The 26,034-nt window shown below is 44.6% G+C and overlaps 1 protein-coding gene across 2 annotated transcripts in view; it reads left to right on the plus strand.

The window, feature by feature from the left end:
• Positions 1–22,853, plus strand: part of EXOG (exo/endonuclease G) — a 590,322-nt gene extending 567,469 nt beyond the window's left edge. For both annotated transcript variants that reach the window (XM_069647734.1, XM_069647735.1), the window contains exon 6: positions 22,196–22,853. In XM_069647734.1, the coding sequence (XP_069503835.1) occupies positions 22,196–22,654 (459 nt within the window). In that variant the 3' untranslated portion in view covers positions 22,655–22,853. The remainder of the gene's footprint in view (positions 1–22,195) is intronic.
• The last annotated feature ends 3,181 nt before the right edge of the window (positions 22,854–26,034 follow it).

A 26,034-nucleotide genomic window follows, 5' to 3' on the forward strand; every position in this document is an offset into this window, starting at 1 on the left:
ATCCATCAGCAGAAATAAAGAGAAATATTTCTTCTAAAGAAACAGGTGGAGGTCCAGCAAATGACACAGAGACAGAACTCTCCTGTCCATTTAAATTTTCCAACACAACTAGTGTAAATTGCTATGCAAATGTAGTAATCGTTCTTCTTTTCCAATTACCACCAAGTGTTCAAAACCTTTATTTGAACGGCTCAGACCAGTTGTGTTTACAAATGCTCGTCCTAGACACTTACTGTGTCTCAGGAATAAGGCATGAATTGGACTACTGTGCAGGAATGGTAAAATGCACACTAAACACATAGACAGATCCACAAGAATTTCTAATGTACTTACTGCAAGTATTGGAAACCAAAGATACCTATAAATGAAATCTTCCAGAGCTTATACATGTGGAAACATACATGCACTCTCTGCACATCTCTAAGGAACGATTTGTGTATGTATCTATACCAAATTGTAAATCTATTCCATTTCATCAGCTGGTACAAAATGCAAATCATGCCATATTAAGCAGTGTTTGCAATTCAGACAATCATTCCATCTTAAACATGAACTCATATAGCCAATATGTAATACTAATGCTCTTATGGTACATCACAGATGGTACCAAAATCAACTGCAAGCTTACTAGCTTCACATATGGGCAAGTATCTCTTGGCAAGAAAACCTTCACAACAGTAGGCATAATTTGCCAACCTGGTGCCACAACTACTGCAGATCACTATAGTGCATATATTTTAAAAAGATGTGGTTGCTTTAAATACAACAACATTTTCATTACTCTAAAACAGAGATTACCAGGAAATCTAACAAATGCCTAGTTAGTATGCCTTAAACCTAAATTTAGTCACTGACCTGTGAAGCTATCAACAGTTAGTGCACTTTAGAAATTTGCTCAAGGACTGCACACTTCAAACAAACATACTGTGAAAGTTAAATTCACATAAATGTAGAATTTCTTTTTTAATGCTGTATAGATTTTTTTTCCCAATGATTATGTAAACCGAAACAACTGCTCAAAACACACAGTAATGTTTCAACCATAGTCCTTAGAATGTACTGATTATGAGGGTCTGCACGGTTTAGTCACTGGCCTGTAGAACTATCAACAGTTAGAATGCTCCAATACTACTTTTGAATAGCAAAATAGTTAGAATAAGCCAACTGGTATCTAACTGCATCCATAATACTGCAATGTTACTTTTGAAAAGCAAAATAATTAGAATACACCAACAGGTATTGAACTGCTTCAAAGAATACCCTTCAGAACTATAAACCGATCAACAGTTAGAATACGCCTACTGGTATCTAAATACATCCATAGTACTGCAATGCTGTTTTTGAAAGGAAACGGTTTTAATACGCCAACAGATATAAATGTAGTTCGTTTTTGTTAATGCTGTATAGATTTTTTCCCAATGACCCAATGATTATGCAAACAAAAACAACAATTGTGCACAACACACAGTAAGGTTGTTTAAAACATAGTACATAGAATGTACTGATTATGAGGGTCTACAATGTTTAGTCACTGACCTGTATAACTATAACCAGTTAGAATACTCCAACCGGTATCTAACTGCACCCATAATACTGCAATGTTACTTTTCAATAGTAAAATAGTTAGAATAAACCAACAGGAATCAAACTGCTTCAAAACATACCCTTCAGAACTGTAAAACTATCAACAGTTAGAATATGCCAACTGGTATCTAACTTCAGACGTACTACTGCAATGCTTCCTCTTTGAATAGCAAAATAGTTAGACTACACCAACAGATATCGAACTGTAACGTCAAATAAATTCAGTCATTTTTTTTAAATCCTGTATGTATTTTTTTCCGAATTACCCAATGATTATGCAAATAAAAACAGTAATGTTGTTTCAAACATAGTACTTAGAATGTACTGATTATGAGGATCTAAAAAGTACATGAATATGTGAGATTGTATGCAATGCGACATTGTAAACTATCCTACCTAACATATTATATTATGTTTTTTTCACAGAAAAAGAAGCAAAGATTTCTCCTGCATTACCATGTGCGACAAACTCGACCCGTTCCCACAATGTTAGAGCAATCATAAGCACCATTTGCATTTCAATTGTATTGTCAACATGTTACAAATACTATACACTGCCCACACACTATGTATAATTACTATACACATATTATAATGGTCATTTCCAATGGCCGGATTCTATTTCTGGACACATATTTCAATGGTTGAGGCCATTGCCTAGTTTATTGGGTGCATGGCCTATGTTCATTGTAATTGGTTATTTATAACATGCTTAATACACAAAGGTTTCTATGCGCGGACCCGGGGATCGAGCCGGTATTGCTCTACGTCGTCTTGCTTCAGAGGCGAGCACGTTGCACCTGAGCAATCCTCCCTCCATGCACCAAATCTAGGCACTGGCCACAATCACCACAGCATAAAACGGTCATGCACCCAAGGATCTGGCCACTGGCCACAACCACCAGACCACAACTTGCCCTGAACTTCCCAATTCAAATGACATCTTCAGACATCAAAATGGACCACCAACCTTATTTTTCACCTATGCAAATACACCTATATTATCTAGATTCCACTCCCCTACCCTGACCAAGCTTTCTTGGAGTCACCAAATAATCCCAAATGTGTTTCTCAAACTGCCCGGCCAAGACTTATTATTAAAATGGTTGTGGCCAATGGCCAGATTCTTAGGTGCATTGCCATATTATGCTGTGGTGGTTGTGACCAGTCCCTAGATTCTTGGGTGCATGGCTGTAATAATAAGTCTTGGGCAAGCAGTTTGAGAAACACATTTGGGTTTATTTGGTGACTACAAGAGGGCTTCATCAGGGTAGGGAAGTGGAATCTGCAGACCTCGAAAAAAATCTCCAACTTTATTTTTCACCTATGCAAATATCCGCATAGCATCTAAATTCCATTCCCGTACCCTGACCAAGCCCTCTTGCAGACACCAAATGACCCCAAATGTGTTTCTGAAGCTGCCAGCCCAAGAGTCTGTCCGTGCACTACTGCGGTGTCTGTGGACTGCCACGTCAACCATACCCTCTTCTCCCACCTAAACAAAGAGCCCCATATCTTATTTTCACTCTCCCACCCTTCCCAGCCCCTCTTTCCAACACCAAATGACCCAGAATGTGTTTCCCAGACTTTTTCCCCACTGCGCTGTCCACTGTCAGTCGCGGCTGTCCACGGTTATAACATGGCGGGCGTTTTGGAAAATGTGACGCACCTCACGCTTCCACCAGCCTATCACTGGTTGTGCCTGATGTCCGCGAACATCACGTTGGCCGCTGGGCCAATCGGAGGCCCGTCTGCGGAGCTAACAGGGAAGTGAGTCCGCGGATCAAACCCAGATATCACTAATTTCTTTTCACTTACTTTTCACCCGTTTTAAAGAAAACTACTGGACGGATTTACACCAAATTTACAAAAGCATCCTTTCAGGGCCAAGCCACTGCTCCTGCCGCAAATCTGGTGAAAATCTGTTCAGCGGTTTGGGGTGTAGACGTGAGCAAACATTTTCTTCCATTTCGTCTATGGAAAAAAAAAACATTTTGGGACCCCCCCTACAACTTTGCCGCCCTTTGATGAACCTCACCAAACTTGCCAGTAAAATTCAGATGGGGCCATATACTATTTTTGCAAAGTTTGCTAAGGTTTCGACTGGGGAGGGGCTTAAGTTATAAGCCACCCAAAAAGTGCTCTTCCTATTGGTTGAGCAACTTAACCAAACCTACAGGGCCGCTACTGCAGGCACTGTAATATATATATGTCAGCGTAAAACTGGTAAAACTGTTGATTAAGGGATACAAAACGATAGTACAAAATTAAGGTGATGATCAGATTTTTAAATCAAGAGATTGACGTCAATCAGGAGGATAAAAATTAAATGGGGGAAAAATAAAGCAGAGATTCTTAAAGTGTCGATAATAAAATAACGAGACATCAAGAATTGATGGAAAGCGGAAACGAAGGAATACATTTTTTTTATTGTATACATTTTAAAAATTGCTTAAAATATTTCTTTTGTGGTAATGAGCAGCAGTTGATAGTACGTGCTCCAGTAAACTGGTATGGTATATTTGAAAAAAGTAAATAAAAGAATTAAAGATCTGGTAAGTATTGACAGTCAAAATCAACTTATGATTGGGGACACTCCCCTTCTTCATCTATGCAGGACATTACCAGGATATACACCTAAAATTAGACAGTGTCACATGGAGTGGGTGAAGGGAAAGACTAATAAAACACTTATGCCGTGGCCTCAAGAAGGCTTGTTGTCAAAAACAGTATTGTGAGACATGACAACGAAGACCTAGTAACACCCTCGTCTCCTTTCACTCCTCCTAAAAATGATAGCACAACAGAAGATAAACAAGAATTAAATGTAGCCTGTGGGGTATGTTAATCCAACATACATACCTCCCGCTTATAGCAGTAAGAACAGTATGGAAGAGTAAGGAACAGCAAAATATATCAGCGCGCAATGAATGTAAAGAGCGTGATGAATGAAGATGTAGGCAGATGGAAATGGAGGAGGAAGCTAAGAGACAAAAAGAAGGGAAAGGACCAACCCAAGTAAGGAACCATAGGGCAAAACGAGTAGATGGGAGGACAAATATTACTTAAGTTAGATGGAAAGGGCATTGATGGTGTTAGAGAGAGTGAAGAAAGAGAAGAATGGGACGATATAAATGAAAGCACAGGAAAAAATATACAAAGAAGAGAAGGATAAAGAGAGGAAACAAAGAAAAAAACAAAGAAGGTATGAGGAACAAAAGAAAGAGAATGGAAGAATAGCAAACAGGAGACACAGTGAAACAGAAGCCCTGGCAATATAAATGTACCAGAATGCTGGTGGAGACCTCAGCTGGTATATGGATGAGTTGTCACCAGTCCAGGATGGGAAGAAGGATTGCAATCTTTTACTGCACACGTATTGAAGAAGGAATCGTTAAACCTAGTGCAGATACTAAACAACATATGCCTAAAGTCATGGGCCAAGTATTCAAAGCTACTAAACTGGTTTCACAATGAAGCAGGACCAGTGTCCATAATTTATTTATTTTTCATTTATTTGCATTTGTAAAGCGCCTAGGCCTGGAGACATGAGGGCGCTGTTGCGAACTAGTTATACACACCGCGAAAAGCTTCAATTATTGTCCTGATAGTAATTCAGCTTACTTGGCGGCATAAGCATCCTCTTGCCCCTTTTTCCAAGCAATCGTGCCAGAAGGCCATAAGAAAGTTAGGTAGTAATATAGCTTTAGGCGAAGAGACACGTTTTTAAGGCCTTTCAAAAGGGCCAGTATGAGTCCTCTGCTCTTAATGCATGTGGTAAGGCATTCCAGTGGTTAGCAGGGAAGCTGGAGCTGCCTCCTGTAGCTCTAATGAATTTCTGGGGCGCAAGGCGGTGAACGTGGATTGGCCTTTCCGGTCGATTTGGTTCTCACAATTCCTTGGGATAGGTATTCTGGGGCCTCATTAGAAAGTCATTTGTGAGTGATGGAGAGTGTTTTGAAGACGATTCCTTCCCGAATTCGGAGCCAGTGGACTTCCTTTCTTACTGTTGAAATGTGATCTCTTTTGGGGATGTTGAGCGCTGCTCGTAAGGCATTGTTTTGGATAATCTTCATTTTGTTAAGGTTCTGTTTGGATGTCCCTGCAAAGAGGGCATTGCAGTAGTCCAGCCCTGCCCCCATGATAGCTCTGGCGATTGTGAGGCAGCTGGGTGTAAGGAATTGCCTGGCTGCGTTGATGAATTTGGATGTGTATGCGGATGACAAATGCAGAATGCAAGCATATGCTTCAGGAACAAAGGCCTGGTCCTAGTTGGAGAAAATAAAGGATCCAAGCAGGTGCTTGAAGTACGTGGAATGAATGGTGGAACTGCTGTGCTAATGGATCATTATTGGGCCTGTGGATCTAGAGTTTATATGCAGTTACCTATACATTGGGGAGGAATATGCTCTATTGTGATCATATATGTCCCTACATATTTCTCAAGGTGACCTCCATATTGAAGAGTTCCCAAAGATGAATGCACACCATAGAAGGAAGAGGTTGCTCAACCTCAGTTAAATGAAGAGGGAGAACTACTTCTCATCCAAATCAATAACAGCCTATGATGATATTCTAGCGGAGCATAAATTATTCAGCAAGAGAGCAGTAATATTTACAGCCATATTCATGCTAGGAATACAGCTGCAGTAAATGCCAAGTGGTTACAGATCACTAGCTGGGAGCTTCTACAAACAATCGACACAATGATAAAAGGATTTAATGCAATCAAATAAGAACTAAGGGCCATCAGGCTTATGACCCTCCAGAACAGGTATGTCTTGGACTTAATTACAGCAATGCAAGGGGGCGTATGCACCAAGATTGGGCCTTCTTTCTGTACATTCATACCTGCCCATGATGGAGAAAATGGAATTCTGACAGAGGCTGTAACTATGCTGACAACCCTGCATACGAAGACGGAGGAGGAAGTTGATGAGACAGGGGAAGATGACTGGTTCTCACCTCTGTTTTCATGGATTCCAACTTGGCTGGCGAATGTTTTCAAACTACTTGGAGAAATACTAGCGTTCATATTGCTAGGATTTGAATGGATTGTATCCTGCAACGTATGCCACATCTTTGACATGTAATGTCCACAGCTGTGCACTTCAGAAGCTTTTTCAGCAGAGGGCGTCCTGCATCGATGACGTTGGGTCGATGTCCCTCCAAGGCCTCTGTCGAGGGCGACGTCACTGGATGTTATAAATAGGACGCACGGCGCCCATAGCCTCAGTTCTGTTTTTTCTGTGAACGTGTTGCTTCGTGAAACTCGGCGCGCCTCGTGTGTTATCATCGTTGAGATGTCTTTTTCCTTGACCCATCCGACTCCCCGGTCTGGCTTCAAGACCTGCCGGGACTGCAAATCGAAAGTGTTGCTCACTGACCTGCATCGCATTTGTTTGCGGTGTCTGGGCGAGTCGCACAACACTGACGACTGCTCGAAATGCCAGTCGCTCACTGCCAAGGTCTTGCGGGAGCAGAAGGGGAAGCTCCAGGTAGGTGGGGGCTCTAAGCCTGTTAAGTCCCGAAAATCCAAATTGTCCACGGATGACTCGAGGGGCGACTCTCCGCAGCAAGAGTCCCGGGGATCTCGGTCCCGAGTGGTTCCTGCTATTCTTCTTCCTCGTCCCGGCACTCTAGGAAGCGAAGTCACCAGTCGCCTTCCCCGTCCTCATCGGAGGGTGGTGCCTCCAGGAAGATCGTATGCCCGATGAAGTCCTTGACTCCGGAGGAATGGGCTGCGTTTAAAGAGCAAATGTTAGCAATGTTTCGGTCGCAGGGCACAGGTCCGGTCGCGCCTTCTACCGAAGCCAGCCAGGATCGGTCTCGTACCATGGCGCGCACGTCTTCGGGCTCGGGTGCGTGACGTGACTCGCATCAGGAGCCTTCGAGGTCCCGTACGGACAAGGATTGGAAAAGTCACAAGAGACGTGCTTCTAGGTCTCGGTCCTCGTCCCCAGCGAGACCACAGCAACCTACTGTGAGCTCGAGGCCGGCGTCGACTCGGTCGGCGCCGTGTCCGTCCGAGTCAGACGTCAACGCTTTGGCGTCGTATCAGCCCACGGCGCCGTCGGCACCTCTGTCGACACCGAAGCCTTCGGCGCTCTCGACGTCAAGGTTGTTGACGCTCTCAGCATCGAAGCCTTTGGCACGATCGGCACCTTTTGGGTTTTTTTTTTCCCGAAATTTGCCTTTTAGAGTACCCCGATGTGGTGGATCCTCCTAGGAAGACTACGGCGAAGTCTATGAGGCCGGCTTTGGACTATAGGCTCTATTCTGTCACCAGGCTCGGGATTCAACTCCCTCTGGCTGACATATATGAAGAGGAAGAAAGGTCTGAATTTGAGGACCCTGGTGAACTTGATGAAGCTCCAAGCTTTCTGGAGACAGTCAGTTGGAGGAGTTGAGGCAGACCCTCCATGATGCCAGTGGGTTGGACACTTCTCTGGAAGTGGAATTTGGTAGGCCTGAGCCTGGGGCTCATGCAGTCTTCATACCGGAGGCTCATGGCTAGAGTCTCGGAGTATCTGGGCTGGTCCACTCCTCCTGAAGACTTTGTGCAGGATGATCTAACGGACAGCTTAGATCAAGGTCCGTCTTCTGACCCAGTTTTACCATTTCATCTCACCTTGCAGAAAAGGATGGCAGCTGCTTAGCAGTCCCCAGAATCTCTTCCGGCTGTTAATAAATCTTTGACAAAGAAATATCGCCCTTTAGCGACCCCAGCTATTTATCTACTCACCCCACTCCCGAGAGTTTGGTGGTTCATGCGGCTACAGCAGGCGGCGTACCCTACCATCCCTCCGGATAGGGACGACAAGTGCTTCGATGGTTGGGCCCAGAAGGTATTTTCTGCCCTGAAATCGGCCAACTCCACTTGTGCCTTGGCAAGGTTTTCACACACTCTGTGGAACTATGTTTCTTTGGCGGCTGAGCATATTCCCGAGGATGAAGAAAGGGATGGGTTCCTTGCTCTCTTGCAGGATGCCATGTGCGAATCCCTTCAGTTGAGTTTGGATACGGCCTACAGTGTTAGCCGATCCATGGCTGCAAGCACGGTTATACGCAGGTTTTGCGTGGTTGCGGAAATCGGGTTTTGCTCCGGATGTGCATGCTAGTCTTCTCAACATGCCCTTTGATGGTGAACAATTGTTTGGCAGCAAGGCTGACGAGAGCCTTGAGAGGTTGCAGACCTCGAAAGCTGCTGCTAAATCTTATAGCGCATCTGTACGTCAACCTCCGCCTTTTCGTCCTAGTGGACAGCAATGGAGGGGGGGTTCTTTTTGTTTCTAGTCCTCCTTTGGTAGAACGAGAGGGGCCACCAGTCAAAGGGGCCAGCGAAAAAGTACCCATGGTGGTCGGGGGAAATTGTGGTGCCAAAGCCGCTCAGGCAGCTGCCTCTTTGCCTTCAGGCACTGCCGCAGCCGCTTCCAAACAGTCATGAGGCCATGTCCCATGGTTCGACGGTTGGGGGCAGACTATCTCAGCATCTCGAAGAATGGCGAGCCATTACTTCGGATGTGTGGGTTCTGGATACCATTTCCCACGGCTACTGTCTTCCCTTCCTTCAGCGGCCTCACGACAATCCGGGGAAACTCTTTGAAGCTTCCAGATCTGCTCCTTGCTCTGGAAATCTTAACCCTGCTGGAGAAAGGTGCTATAGAACTGGTGCCTGTAGCGGAGACGAACAAGGGATGGTATTCCCCTTATTTTTTGATTCCGAAGAAAGACTGGGGATTGAGACCCATCATGGACTTGCATTGGTTGAACAAACTTCTCAGGAAGGACAGTTTCAAGATGGTTACTCTTTCTCAAGTCGTCCAGGCCCTTCAACTTCAGGATTGGTTAGTGTCTCTGGACCTACAGGATGCTTACTTTCATGTGCCGATTCATCCCAAGCACAGAAAGTACCTGAGGTTTGCGGCTGGCGATTCGCACTGGCAATTTTGGGTCCTGTCATTCGAATTGACCTCCGCCCGAGGGTCTTCACCAAGCTAATGGTGGTGGTGCCACCGTACCTCAGGCGAGTGGGGGTTCAGGTCTACCTCTACGTGGATGACTGGCTGATCTGTGCACGCTCTCCCGAGCAAGTGATGGATCACCTCGGTCTCACCTGCTGCACGCACCCTCCACAGGCTGGGCTTCTCCCTGAATTTCAAGAAGTCACATCTGACACCTTCCCAACAGCTCCAGTAAATCGGGGCTGTGTTAGACACGTCCTTGAGGAAGTGCTCGCCTCCCAAGGTGAGGGCTCATAACATTGTGCAGATGGCGGACATGTTCCAACATGCCCAGAGTCTCCCAGCTTTCGAATTCTTAAAGTTGCTTGGCCTCATGGCATCCTGCATTTTTCTGGTGCCAGATGCCAGGCTGCGCATGAGATCCCTGCAATGAGTCCTGAAGATGCAGTGGTCGCAGTTCTCTGGCAAGATGTTGGATTCCGTTCAGCTTCCACTCTCGGTCTCCCAGGATCTTCTGTGGTGGACCAACGAAGGGAATCTGATGAGGGGGGAACCGTTTTGGCAACCGTGGCCGGAGGTGACTGTAGTGACGGATGCTTCCCTCACAGGATGGGGCGCTCATGCCAACGACTTGACCGTCAGCGGTTGTTGGTCTCCATTGGAGTCCAGACTCCACATCAGTCTGTTAGAGCTGAGGGCCATCAGGCTGACTCTGATGGCTTTTCTGCCCTCTGTACGGGGGAAGAGTGTCCTAATCATGATGGACAACACAGTGGCCATGCATTACCTCAACAAAAAAGGGGGGGTAGGGTCACTCCCGTAATGCAGAGAGGCAATGCAGCTCTGGTTCTGGGCCATCCAGCAGGACATTTCAATCTCGGCAGTTCATCTGGCCGGAGACGAAAATGCTGCGGCGGACGCTCTGAGCAGGCAGAGCACGATCTCTCACGAGTGGGAGTTGGCTCAGGAAGTCCTTCAGGAGATCTTCACCCTTTGGGGAGCCCCGCAAGTGGATCTCTTTGCCACCAGTGTACACCGGAAGTGCGAGAGATTATGCTCAAAGGAATTCCTCCAAGAGGAGCCTTAGGAGACGCGTTCATGGTGGATTGGTCCTACCCACTGCTGTACGCATTTCCTCCAGTCCGCAACATTCCTCACATGTTGCAGAGATTATGGAGGTTCAGTTCACACATGATCCTCATTGCTCCGGATTGGGCCAGGAGAGCGTGGTACCCAGACCTTCTAGAAATGTACATCTGTCCTCCACGCCGTCTTCCCTGCCGAGAGGATCTGCTCTTGCGTGAGGGGGGCCGGGTTCTCCATCCAGGGGTCAAGACTCTCAGCCTTCACGCTTGGTATCTGAAAGGTTGAGGTATAAGGATTGGGACCTCCCGAATGACGCGATGGAGGTGTTGCTTTCGGCCAGCCGGCCTGCAACAAAATCCATGTACCATTGGCATAAATTCTGCGACTGGTGCAGAGGTCACAATGTGGATCATTTTCAGTGCTCCACTCCTATGGTTTTGTCTTTCTTACTTTCTTTGGCCCACAGGGGCCTTCAAGTGGGTAGCATCAAGGGTTACCTGGCGGCGCTTTCTATCTTTAAGCGCTCGTCTGAAGAATGTTCTAACTTTAAGATTCCTTTGATTTCTCAGTTTCTTAAAGGACTGACTAATGTATTCCCACTGTCCCCTTTCCAGGTGCCGGTTTCGGACTTGAATTTGGTTTTGAAATTTCTCATGGGTGCTCCGTTTGAACCTTTGCACACCTGTCCTTTGACATTACTATCCTTCAAGACTGTGTTCTTGGTTGCGATTATTTCCGCTCGCAGAGTGATTGAATTGCAGGCACTTTCATCTAAGCCACCCTTTACTGTTTTTCACAGGGACAGGGTTGTACTGTGGGTACGTCCCTCCTTTCTACCTAAAGTAGTATCTGAATATCATTTGAGACAAAAGGTGGTTATTCCATCTTTCTACCCTCCTCGTCTATCCTGTTAAGGAAGAGGAGCGACTCCATTGGTTGGATCCTAGGAGAGCTCTGAGCTTTTACATTTCTAGGATGTCCAGGGTCAGAGTGAACAATCAACTCTTTGTAGAATATGCTGGACACTGTTTGGGCCAGGCTGTTACGAAACAGACCTTGTCCAGGTGGATTATCCTCACGATTACGGAGTGTTACTGATTGGCGGGTAAGGACCCACCTGAAGGGTTGTGAGCTCATTCCACTAGGGGCATGTCTACTTTCACCGTACTCCAGCGGGGGGTTCCCATTTGGAAGATTTGTGATGCAGCCACATGGACTTCCATCCACGCCTTTGTTAAACATTACTCCCTGGATACAATCCATGGTCAGGATATGGCCTTTGGAAAGGCGGTTCTTTATTCCGCAATCTGATTGAGTACTCTAAATTCTTTTCCCTCCGTTTACGGGTACTGCTTTGGGAGTCTGTCAAAGATGTGGAATACGTTGGAGGACACAATCCATTCGAAGAACAAGTTACTTACCAACTGGTAATGTTCTTTTGACTGGATGTTCCTTCAACGTATTCCACATTGCCCTCCCAGCTTGCCCCTCTGGAGAATTTCCTAAGCGATTGCAGCTTATGTTTCCGCAAGGCTATGTGCAGTCAAGCAGGCATGAGACTGGTGCCACATGTTCTGAGGGAAAAAAACTTAAACTGAGGCTACGGCGCCGTGTGTCCTATTTATAACATCCAGTAATGTCGCCCTCGACGGAGGACTTCGAGGGACATCGTCCCAACGTCATCGAGGCAGGACCCCCTCTGCTGAAAAAGTTTCCGAAGTGCACAGCTGTGGACATTACATGTCAAAGGTGTGGAATATGTTGGAGGAACATCTAGTCGAAAGAAGGTTACCAGTTGGTAAGTAACTTGTTCTTCTAAGAATCATTATAGGACAATGCAAGAAGACAGCCAAGAAAGCTGTTGGGATGAAGATAATGCTTAATGTAAAGGGTGATCACATAGCACAGACTGAAGACACCCCCTGTGAGAATATAAAGAAGAGTCCTCTGTCACACCCAGCGATTAAGTTCTACTACCCAAAGGACCACAAGACCTACATTGGACGTTGGGTATTCTGTCAACCAACTGGAGAATGTTGTCACATGACTTGGTGTGTGGATGAGCATATAAGAATGCAGTCAACCTGAGTGAGGGTGAAAAGAGTATGGATCCCAAAGAAATCAAGGTGTGGAGAAAATATGAAAATGATTGAAGAAGAGGTGGTCGAGGACGTGGTCGAGGACTTGCCCAGAGTGCAGATGTAGAAGAGCAGACAAGTACGTCACTGATAGACTCTGCCCCCTCACCTTTGTCATATTGGAACAACAGTAGGAGAACTTTGTGACACCAGGTATTGTCCCAATACCACACCGAGTTTATGAGAGACGTTATGCACTCAGACAACTGTATCAAATGCGCCCTCACACTGAGATGGTAGGATGATGTCGACATACACCATTGGACATAGAAGAGCTGTAAGGACAAACTGACAGCTGCAGAGTGACGTCATGAAGGAAAGACACAAGGACGCACTGAAACGATATGTAGATACTAAAGAATAAAGATGTAACTGAAGTGACAAGAGAAACATGTAATCAAATATGACGAAATCATGTGCACCACAGAAGTATGTAATAAGAGACAAAGTGAATGTGCATACGCAGAAATGCAAGGTAGCTGAGACACATAGAAGCTTGCGGCAAAAGAAAATATAATGTGACTAAAGTGGCCCTGAGAAAAAGATGGACGTCGGACTATTGTTGAAACCAATCAAGCTACCTCAGAAACGAACCAGGGCTGCAGAGTCAGGAGACGCTGGAAAAAACACTTCGTGTGAGGAACAAAGAGGAGTCTATTGGCCTGGGATAAAGGATGCCACATCAAGGAATAAGTGCAAGGCACAAAGGGAGTCAAAGAGGATAAGCCATGTACGTAAGACTTATTTCTCTTAGATTAAGCAGAAGCGAAAACATCTGCAAGTACCAAGTATTGAAACATCAAGGATGCAAAAGGAATATGCAATATGCAGTGATCAAGTGTCCAGAGGCTAAGAGGAGCAATAGCACCTAGCACATGAAATCAAATAGCAGTAAATAAAAGGTTGAAATGGACAAAAATGTTGTGGTCTCACACGTGACTTAGAGGTCCAAAATAAGGGCTATTCATTAAGCACCAGATGAAGATAATGGTATACATACACTCCAGGAAATGCCCCAGAGCAGAGAACAGACTGCAAGGTCAAATAAAGAGGAAGCCTTGGCTTAGGACCTAACCGGTGAGGGATGGACTAATTGGGCAAGTGGGTAGTAGCCCGACTTTGTTCTCTACACCTAAGTTTTGTTTTGCTTATGTGCTGCTAACGAGCCGAAAGTCCAAGGTTGGGAGAAAATGCCAACCAATCATAGGAGTCTATGTAGCAACATGCTATTCAGTGTTGTATGGGCCAATCCCCTGCTGTTATTTTGCTATACTCTGTATAATATGTATTTAGAGGTAGTTCAAGGCGTGCCTACCAGATAAGAAGGCATACAATTATATCACACAACAAAGTATAGGTACACATGTCCCCCTAACCAATCCCTCCCTTCAATGGATTTTTGAGTTTGCCACGTAGTATGACGTCATAGTTGACATACATTGAGGTATAAAACCTTTGTGTAATCAAAATTGAAGTGCTAGTGCGTAGTCTGCAGCATGTTTGCCCTACCTTATTGAACTGATAAAGTAGTACTTTGCCATATTCTCTGAGTCTGTCCGGTTATTTGGGTCTAGGATCATTCTTGATAATTCCATCAAGCACATGATACGCTTCAAGGTGCTATTACACAGAAACAAAATATCCCCTGCCCTCCACTCGTCCACCCCTATAGGCGTCCACTGTCCATTGCCCTCCACCTTCCTTAATGCATCCACTAGCTTCTTTTTGTGTTGTGGCGTCATCTCCCTCTGGCCCTTTACCCCGCCCAGCAACAAATGCTGTAGGGTTAAGAAGATTCTGATAGTGTGCTGCTGTGGGTGGAGGAGGTGCCGCAATGGGCAATGGACATACATGGGACATACATGGGATTTGTGTACCCTGATGGTGTAGCATCCTAACGGAGGACACCTATCTGTTTCAACGGATATCACAGGGGTGCTTGGGACAATAACCTCAGTGGTAATAGTACTGCACAGTGTGCCCACCTCGCATTCTGTCTTGTCTTGGAAGAATCAGTGGAGGTATCCTTCAAATCTTAAACCATTTTCCACAATTTGTTATTTAGTTTCCTTCCCTTATATTTAGCTGTTAAAAATGTATACATTTGACTTAATATCGCTCTATTATTTGTGCATTGGTTCCGGTCATGGATTAAACATTCCTCCCTTTGTTTCTGCAAACCTTTCCCTATGGTATTTAATCTTATCTCGATACAACGTGAGGTCCTTGCGCATGTAATCCAACAGAGTTTTTGGTTCCATGATAGCTACCCTTCCCCGTCAGTATTTTTACAATATTACCAACACCCTAACCCTGCTCCAACATCCTGAATCCCTCCCCATACCCTCTTCGTATACCCCACACTCACCCCTCTTTGCCCACACCCTGAAACACACACGCGTCTTAAACCCTTCCTAGGTCACACCTCAATCATTTCTACGTCAAACACTACTAACCACATCATAAAAAATCACCACCAATAAAATCAAAATAAATTCTACTTTTTCGTATCAACACCCCCACTATATCGACCAAGGAGGTCCCAGGCAATTGAGGTCCTCTACTACAACTACTATTTCGTTCTCACGCCCCTCCCCCTATATAACAGACAGAGAGATCCCAGACTCAACAAATGTACAGAGCCTCTAAACATAGCCTCTTTCTTCCATTGTACAGCACTGTCTTACGCGTTATTATCTAAGGAAAGGATCCGGTTTTTTCCACAAACCAGAATATAAAAACCGCAAAAAAAATATTTTAAAAATCACCACGTAATTCTCTACTCCATCAACCCAAACTCTCCTTGTCACCCATACATACCGACTCCCCTTTACACTGCCCAACACTCAAACACCCACCCCATACTTCCCTTATTTTTCTCCAAAAAGGGGGTGCACTTACATCTGCTTGTTCACCCAAAGTCCTTCGTAACAGGATCCCGTCAACGGTTGCACAATCCAGGGACAGCGCTCTGCTCCAAAGAACAGGCATGAATTCTGATAACACGGCTCCTGTAAACCTCTCAACGGTTGCACACAAGGTGGCCTGGTCGCTACAGGTGGGTGCAGCCAGGAATCCTGCGTCTTCGTGGGGATCAGGTCGGGGTCACCGAAAATGTAGGGCAACTCCCAGCGATCAGACTGAGAAAATACAACCCGCTAGGGAAAAAGGCTAGGTGCACCCTTTTTCGAGAAAGATGAGAGCTTTTATTTTGTATACAAAAGGAAAAAGCAACCGGGTGTTACAAATCCACTGCCAAAGAGCTCTCTGACGTTTTTCGTACAAGATTCAGGTTATACACACAAACATCATCACTTATGACACATTCATTATACAATGGTAATCGCCCACCCTCATTGACTGCCGCTCATACACATGCTAATGATTATATACAGCCCATCCTCCAATTGGTTCTGTTGTCTTCTTGCTCCTCTTCACCACACGTGGGTAACGTCTTCATCCATCAAGGAATGCTAAATAGCTATTGGTTAACCATGAGCTAGTACCCCCCTACCTTTTGATCCTAGCCACGTGGCATGCACCTGGTTATCAATGTGAACTCAGTGGGCAACTTCAAGGTCAGTCCGGTCCTTGCAAACAAAGCGGCCCTTTTCTCATCCCAGACACGTTGACGCCCCCATAATACTTTCCCCAATGTATGGGCATCATTCTTAGCTCTCCTTGGCACATAACATAGATCATGTTGTTTCCCCGTATCAGTTACCCTCCCCAAGAATGAGCCTAGTTTCTCACTAATCCATTCAGTTCACAAAGGATTTAGAGCCCATTTCCCTGCACATCTGGTAGATCAAATAGAGAGACCATTGTTCTTGGGTGTGCTAGTTTCCGAAATCTTGGTTCGTGTTTTTCCATCCTAAGACTTCTGCCTTCACTCTGTGGAGTGCAACCTTGGTGCTAGGCCGCAGCCCTTGACTTCTCCGGCTGCACGGATTGCTACCTAATTTGTTCAAATGCATAACTGATATGGGGGCATATGCGTGTTCCTTTGCTGCACCTGGGATTTGAGATACAATGGTCGGGCGAGGGACGAAGCCACATTCTTCCGGGTGTATTAGCTTACCTATCACTCATATTAATCTATTAGCTAATATCTTCACCAGTACCTTGGCCTCACCATTTAACAATTATATGGGCCGGTATGAGTAACATTTGTTCCGGGGTTTACCCTCCTTATGTATAACCACTGTTGTGGCTGTTCTCACATCCCTCGGGAGCTTCCCTGGTTTTCGGCTTTCCATAGACATATCTAGCATTGGCTCCCCCACCTTCCCTCATATGAATTTCCAGAATTCCATCGGGATCCCGTATGGTCCTGGGGTTTTCCCTGGATGTAGACTCTTTATCGCCTCCCGTACTTCCTCCAGCATGATTTTTTTGTGTATGTCCTGACTTGACTGCTCATTTAGTGCTGGCAAGTTAATCTCCTCTAGATAGCTTTCTATTGCCCTGTATAGCTCCTGGTAAAAGTTAGAAACATTGTGGTGGTCTCACACGTGACTTAGGCGTCCAAAACAAGGGCTATTCATTAAGCACCAGATGAAGATAATGGTATGCATACTCTTCAGGAAATGCCCCAGAGCAGAGAACAAGCTGCAAGGTCAACTATAAAGAGGAAGCCTTGGCTTGGGGCCTAACCAGTGAGAGATGGACTAATTGGGCAAGTGGGTACTAGTCCGACGTTGTTCTCTACACCTGAGTTTCGTTTTGCTTATGTGCTGCTAACGAGTTGAAAGTCCAAGGTTAGAAAATTCTTGGGCTATGTTATCCCCTTCAGTATATAATACGGCTCCATTGTTACTTATTCCCATCACCCATCGAGACCTTTCTTCTCACCATGCCAAGATTCGTCCACCTTTATCCCCCAGTTCATATGTTCTGGCTCTTTTGGCCCAGTAAGCTTGCTTGGCCTCATCCATCGCCACTGCTTTATATTTCCCTGCAGCTTTCTGCATCGCTCCTCTTGATACTTTAGTCTGCTTATTATGTACATTCTTTCGGCCTCCGCCAACTGTACTTCTAGCCCTTCTATTTTCTCCCTTCTCTCTTTCCCATGCAACCCTATTGCCTCCTGAGCCCTTCCCCTAACCACAGTTTTAAACGCTTCCCATAGTATACAGTTATTGTTAACCGTGCCCCTATTCAAATCAAAGTATTCCTCCGTGCTCTCTGTCAACTCTTTCTCCGACTCTTAAGTGCTATGCATTTAGTCTTCATTCCCCTTGGCATACCATCCCTTCCCCTCTGATCTTAATATATAGCGGCCGTGGTCTGATAATCCCATGTAAAATATTCTGCTTCTACCACCCTCCAAAGTGTGTACAAGGCACCAGTAAATAGTCTAGTTGGGGCATCGAAATTGTCCGCTACGTAGTGAAAGGAGTATTGTTGTCTGTCGGGGTGCAGATCTCCCAGGTGACGGATAGCCCTGTTGCGTCCAAGAAGGTTGCTAAGTTAGTGCAGGTTTCCCCTGGGGTTTACTTGCCCCCTGTGGACATATGTCGCTCTTTCCATTCAGGACATCATTAAAGTCCCCTCCTACTATAGTTGGTTCTGCTCCATGTGTAGCCAATAGTGCCTGTACCTCGGTGAGCATTTCAGTCTGCATCGTCGGTGGTGCGTATACGTTAAATATCAAGACTGTCTCCCCCCACAGCTCTCCAGTGACCAGACACCTAATAAATCTAATTTGCTATACAGAGAGACACTAGGTTGTTTATTCTTTCTTTTTACTTGTGTCCAGCACTGCTATGCCAAAACATCGAAAGGTGTTTAGTTTATTTTGAGAATTGAAACTAAACCTAATGTAAAAATATCAAGGATTTTAAAAAAATTCCTTCATACCACTTCCTGCGACAGGGTGGGTAGAAAATTTATTGGCACATGGCCATGATGGTTTTGCTTGCCATGTTCAGTTTTCAAGACCTGAAATGTACACCTTTTACACTTAATTTAGCATATTTCCAAAGACATTGGGCCTCCTTATATTTTTGGTGGTATTCCACCGGTAAATCCTGGCATGATACCACCATACGGAATTACTGTTACCGGCACTCGGTCTGCCAGAATTACCAGCAGATTCTGAGTACCTGTCATGGTAGGTTAAGCCCCATGCTCTTGGCTGAAGGTTAATCAGGCTACCCACTGGCAGACTTGGAGTATGCCGGTCCGAAACGTGCTGGTAAAAGAACTTACTGGCATGTTAATTCCAGAGTGGCATACTTGTATTGAGGCCTATTGACTGCATTCGGCTAATTTGGGGCAGTGATCCAGGAAGCATATACAAATTGAACAATCTCGTATGATTACCAAAGTGCACGCGCATTTAATAACTATGTGCATGCAAATGGTCGTTTGTTTCAAAGCCAGCAAGTTAGAGACTGGATGAATCTTGCCCCCTCTTTCGCCATCACATTAAACGTGTGATTTTAGCTTCAGGGGTGGATGATGTTATTAAGTTAGTGAGTGTGAGAGGTGGAAGTGTGAAGTGTGATGTGAATGTATTTCTTTTCTTGTTACTGCCTCCTGCTACTTTGTACTTGAGGAATTTTTGTCTCCAAAACCCCTTCCCCAGTGGTAGAAGTGTGCCAAAAAATGTATTAGAACTGTGACTCTGGTGGGGAAGTGGTATATTGGAGGGAGCAAAGCTGTTGTGGATGGGCCAGGTAGACATCCACGTCGGCGCAACAGGCAAAAGGATGCCCATTTTATGTTTTTTAAAATAGTTTCTCAGTTGGAACATTTATATATGGCCTCTGTGAAATCAAATGCCTCTTTTCATTCATTAATGTTAGCGCCTTTCACCATGATTATGTTCCCAACATGCTTTTGGTTGAATGCCCTCGGAGGGACTGGAGTCCAAAATGTGGGAGAATTTAGGAGGTGATATTATACGTGTGTGCATTTCAGCCATTAAAGTTATGCGATGGTGGCCAATCCTAGTCACTCATGTCTAAATGGAGTTTGCATGGGTGCAGCAGAGGTATACTATGGATTAAAGGGGAGGTTGTGTTTAAGGAGATGGTTATGTGGGAAACTACAGTTTGATTTTTTTGACGTTTAAAGTAGCTTCATTCTTGTGGCAGAGGTGATGTACAATAGTGTTTGTGTTATATGCAAGTGCAGGGTGTGTGGAATGAGCCTGTGCCTTCCACTAAGTTGCGAAGGTGTGTGTGCGAGAGGAGAAATGGGTTAGCTGTACAAACAACAATGTCTACTTCCTAGGTTTTAACTATGTACAAGGAGCACTGCTACGTTTCACAAGCGATTTAAGTGCTAGATGAATGCTTAATACTCACCTTCTGAGAGGTTATTTGAGTGAGATTTCCATCCCTAGTTCCTTCTGATGCAAAAACAAGCGCCCATTCCGTGATAAAATGCAGCAGCATGGCCCACCCTCCTGTGCTTTAGAGTTGCATGCAGTGTCAACCACGAGCAAGGGGTCTGAGGTGCCCAATTGCCCTCCTACGGGATGATCAGCGTGATTTTCCCAAGATGCATTTTATGTGCAATGCATTCCCCACCCTCCAAGCCCACATGAGTGGCATACCTTGCCCATTGTCACGATGTGTTCCATGTGCAAGTTGCTAGAGTGACTACACGAGTCCTCCATGTGTGCTTGGCATCCCACAATGAAGGCTGGGTGGAAGAGCAAAGCTGATTGAAAGGAAAAAAAGAAGCTATTAGCTGACAGAAGGAAGGGCAGGTGGGGGAAGTGTATGGGGCACTTCAAGAAGAAAAGTGTGTGCGAGATGTGGGAAGTGGGTGTGGGGAAGCAGGTGGATCAGGAGGTTGGGGGTGGGTGGACAAGCCCGGCTTTGAAGGCTTTCCTGAAGGTTATCCTCTGAGGCAGAGCGTGAGTGAGGAGAGAGTTCCAGTGTGGGTGTGAGGTCAGAAACACTGGCACTTCCTTATCTGGAGAACTTGAATGGGAGGGGACTACCAGGAAGTGTGCAGAACGTGATCTGAGATTTCTGGTGGGGTGGTAGCAAATGAGTTTGTTTTGGAGGAATTCCTGGCCTTTGTTTTGAATTGCACGATGGGTAATACACATGACTTTGAAGGAGGCCCGTCGGCTGATGGGCAGCTGGGGGAGATGTGTTCTCTGGGGGAGAGTGCGAGGAGGAGCCTTGCCGCACAGTTTTGAATCTGTTGGAGCTTTCTGAGTTGGTATGAATGCGCACCTAGGTAAAAGGAGTTACAGTAGACTAGACTGATCTTAACTCTGCTGGAACCCATAGTTAAACCTACCTGACTAAAGGCTGCTTCAACAGGGCCCTGCCACTACGCAAATGTGTGCAGTCATGAAAAGAAAAGCCAGGATCCGAAGAATGAACATCTTTTATCTCCTCTGAGTTAACTGTGTCCGAGGGACACAAAGTCTGTGGTCCTGGAGTATCCCAGAGCACTGCATTACAATAATCCACATTACTAGTCGCTAAGGCTTCTATTATAACTGCACACTTGTCCAGTGTCATAAAGGGGCAATTCCCATGTAGCTGCCTAATGTTAAAATAAAAAAAAGTGACTGGACCTCTATCAACTGTAACATATAAGCTTTCAACCTGAGATAAATTGACAAGTTCTCAAAAAATCAAGAGCAGATGGGGATGTCACGAGAGATTATTTATTGGTGTTAGCAGAGCCTCCTCCTACTTCAGATAGTTATGATGATGCCAGATGGTCCATCCAGGCTGAGCTATCATACAGGCTTCGGGAGTGAAGGTCAAACGGATATCAGTTTGGCTGCATCTCCTATCGAGTTGTAAAATGAAGAGATATGCCTTGATTTACAAAAGAACAGTTCCGGAATGGTTGTAAGAAGTATGGTAACTGGTAACAGTAAAAGATTAAAGTAGTGGTACTCTGCTCCCGAAAGGTTCTGCTCATTTTGACCTCTACCCTTCCCATACAATATTGTTATTGTAAATTAAAAATCCATGCTTGGTATAATTTTGTATTAAAATACTGTGTGGTGTAAGCAAGGGATGAGTAAATGAGTTCACAGCAACATGTTTTAGAATTGCAACACAATACCATGTATTGGACATGGACATTACTCTGTTGTTAGCTATGTGTTCACATTGCATCCTCTGCCCTAAGTGTGGCCAACATGAGGTTCAGTATTCGCTGATCGGCACTGAGAAAGCAGAAGGATTGCATTGCTCGCTCATTCGAAGGGAAGATGCTGCGTTTAGATGTGGCAGTGTTTTCTGCCCTATTCTATCACAATCCTTTGTGTGCTTGTAAAATAAATGTTCTTTCTACAGTGGGGAAAAAGCCTTCAACCATTTTATGCATGTCATTTTCACTGTACCATTCTCTTTAAACATGCTAAAAAATAAGTTGCAAGAGTTGTATTTGATGCCATTTTCCTGATATTTAGTAATCCTTTTCATGTCTTAGGTAATTGGCAAAGATGATGTGGCTGTTCCATCACACCTCTTCAAGGTGATCCTTGCCAGAAAAAGCACACGTGACAATGAGCCGTTGGTGCTTGGAGCTTTTGTGGTACCCAACAGTCCAATCAGCTTCAGTCATCAATTACCCGAGTTTCAAGTTGACATCGAGGAGTTAGAAAAGATGTCTGGACTAATGTTTTTCCCACGCCTGGATAAGAAAAAGGACTTTAAGAACATCTGTGAGGTCCACCACTGCAAACTTATGGACTTTGCAGAGTTCACCTTGTACATTTCTGGTCGGAAAGTACAAAGTGCCAAGACCACGGAAAGATTGGAGAAGGTACTCTCTGAGTTGGAAGAGTCTGGCGTTCAGCCTGATGAATATCTGTTGAATCTGTACAAGAAGAAAATGAATGAAATGCTGCAAGAGCAAAAAGTGCCTGCTGAAAGGAAAAGTGGATGATTAGTTTCTCTCTAATTACATGTTTTAAGTGTGTGAACATGTACATAAACCTTTTTTTATAACTCATGGATTAGTTGTGGAATTAAAGAACAAAACACTGTGGTTCGACTCTGGGAAGTATTACTATAACGGGCTTCTTAAAATCTGGAGACTGCATGAGAAAATATTTTTTTGTAATAAAAAACAAATACAATGGTAATCAGTTCTTTATGTTGGAGAACCTTAATGGCAAACTCACACATTTTTTCTAGCGTTAGAAAGCTCACTGATTGAAACACATGTTTTGTGTGAGCAAACAGGGCTCGATTAAACTCATTGCCAATGTGTCACCACAGGAGGGTCTGGCCATGCAACCATCATGACCCACTGTGGAAACTTTGAGAACTAGTGTAGAATTTGCCTGGCTCTCGGTAGAACGGACATCTAATGGTTCAGAATAATACAAAATGACCTATAACTGAATGCCTGTAATATGCGTGCCAGAGAGATGGAAAGCAGCACAAAGATGTAGAGTAACAGTTTCCTGGCCCGTTTGTAAGGTCACACGGTCGTATGTGACCTAGGCTCTCCTACATCAAAACATTATCTGGCATTTTCCGAAATAGCACTGCAGCCATGGGTGATTCCAGTTACTGGAGTTTTCTGGTTAAGTAGGTTCCAGATGACCAATCTTCTACCGTATTTCCAGAACATACCATTTCACCACTTGGGTCGCTGTATTAATGGAATACACCCATTTACCGAAGCATATTTATCACACCAAAAATAGCATGTTCTACAGGGTCCATTTGCACATTTTCCTACTATCAATTAGAACCCACATTTTATGCACTTCTATTGTCTCGTGGGTTGGTTTTATTTTTGGCCGTAGGTTTTCCGTCTTGTTATTGCTTCGTTTAATGCTGCGCTTTAGGTCATGGGCTGGCGTTTTGGGCAAGCGAGGAGCCATAGCAGGCATACAGTTTACAGATGCTGGAGCAGGCAAAATGTTTGTCATGCACACCAAACAAACGGGCTTTGGAATGCTTAACGCACACTTTCTGTGTAGCTTTGTTCAAATTATTTTTGGATTTTCATAGGGAGAGTTTCTTTTAGTTACCTTTTGTTTTACACAAAGAATGCATTTTTGGTGACCTATATATTTTGTTTTTTATTTTGACAACCCACACAAACGTAACAAGAGGATTGTAAAACGTCACAAATGTTTCTGGGGAAGGAAAGATGGATGTTTTTTAAAACTGCCGTTAATTGCTTGGGAAATTATATGCCACATGTACACGGCCAAGGTACTAAAATGCACATTTGATAAAGGGAACACAGCACAATCAATGACTTACATTTGAACTTGATCACTAAGGGCCCGCGGTAAACTAGAAGTGGTATTTTAAATAACTCAACATGCCATCTGATTACATGTTGTGATTGCATAGAAAGTACTGCATGAGGTAAATATGGGTTATATCCTATGCAGTACCCATGCTGTAAATGTTGCATGGGCCCCTAACCCTTTTTTGCTCTCCTCATCTTTCAATTGTTCCACCTACCCATCTATTTTCATTGCTTCTCTTTTTACTTTTAGTTGTTTTTGTTCCACCCTTTTTGCTACTTGCCTTCTTTTAACTTTCAAGCCACCAAGCGCCACTGCTCAGGACTTCAGTGTTTTAAAAAATAAGTGATGCCCTTTTATTAAGGAAAGCATAATCTAAGGGACATTGTTACAATCCATGACGGGACTGCAGCAGTGTCCCACCTATGTTGGGGGCTGGTTGATGAGACTCGTTGGACCAAAGGGGCTGGGTGCCACCACCCACTCTGTGATGGCAAACTGCAGAAGAGGCACAGGCAAGATGACTCAAGCTCTCGGGTACATCACTAGTCTAAGAGGTATACCAGGGACAGAACAGCAGTTCAAAGTCCTAGATATCCAGAGACCCTCAATAGTGCCAGGACCTCAAACTAATTATGAGAGTAGGAGAGTCGACCAAGGATCTAGAAGGGCATTGACACCTGGGGATAGAAAAAGGAAACTATGTAGCATGAAAGCGGGCATGGGATTTCAAAAGTTTGTGCATACCCTTAGTGGGAGGGGCCACTATCCCCAACCGAATGTAACTGCTAAAGGAACGCAGTAGACATCACAGGCAGTCAATCCGCCTACAGCTGCCTGCTGATGAATATATACCATGTTGGTAAACTGGTCTTGTGCCAGTTTAAGTGGGAAACAAATGTGTTTCCAGAAATGTAAAACCATTCCAGAGGTCTGACCGTTAATCCCCGTGGACTGTCATGAATATCTAGAAATGGCTATTTATTGATTATTTGTAAGGCGCCTATACAACAAATGGTGCTTCAAGGCGCCACAACACAAACCAGCATGTTGTGCCCATTGCCAACGGTTTGGGCTTTTGTGTAGACATGGGAAATGTACTTGACAAGGCACTGCCCTAGAGGTATTAACTGGCCACTAATACTAGCAGGTGAGAAAATGGTGCGAGTATAGGGCATCCAATGGCCGTGCTGGCAAATACCTAATAGGTATAAAAAAGCTAAAACTTTTTTACACAAGGGATGGGAGGGTTCAGTCTAAAAAAGTTGCTATCGCTGAGCACTCCATGCTTGGGGGAAGGGGGGGACGACCATTGTCCCTAAAGTGCTGCGAATAAACGGGTGGGGGGGGACATAATCCTGCAAGGTGCGTTGTAGTAACGGAGCAGATGATCTCATATTGCATTGTGTTTTCTTTCATTGTGAATACAGTTTTAAAACCTAAGTGAGATTTCTTCAGGTTCACACTTTTAGAGTCTATTCTAACCATCCGTTCAGGAGGAGGAAAACAAAGCTACATTTTGTTTTTGCTCGACATTTCTAAGTTCTGAGGTTAATTTCTTATGTCATTTGTGTGCCTTTAAAGGCATTGGCAGACTAAGGAATATTTAGGCTTTCTACCAGAAATCTGTCAACCTATATAGTTCAGTATTTAAGGTTTGCGATTAAACTGCTTACATTGCAGACCCAATCCCCGGTTTCACCACCTAATGAAAGTGCATGAGCCGAGGCAAATGTTTAATCTCAATGACTGCATTTTACCTACAAAACTGGGATCCCCAGAAGACATCAAATGGGCAGCTATTTCATATGAAACACACACATTCTCTCTCATGGTTTGCTAGAGTTGCTACATGTATAGAGGCCATTCACATATTATTATTACTGTGTTATTTCAGTGCAGACCTAACTTCAGGAAAAAACGGAGCAATTCACAAGTCAGTGTACTGCACACCACAACGTTATTTCTATCTTAGTTTGCGCATGGACACGTCTTTTCTTTTAATGTCACTGCAAGTGATGCCCTACAACAGGTGACTCCAACTACTATAAAC

This window comes from Ambystoma mexicanum, chromosome 2q, assembly GCF_040938575.1.
Source record: "Ambystoma mexicanum isolate Mex_15411 chromosome 2q, UKY_AmexF1_1, whole genome shotgun sequence".
Classification (NCBI taxonomy): Eukaryota; Metazoa; Chordata; class Amphibia; order Caudata; family Ambystomatidae; genus Ambystoma; species Ambystoma mexicanum.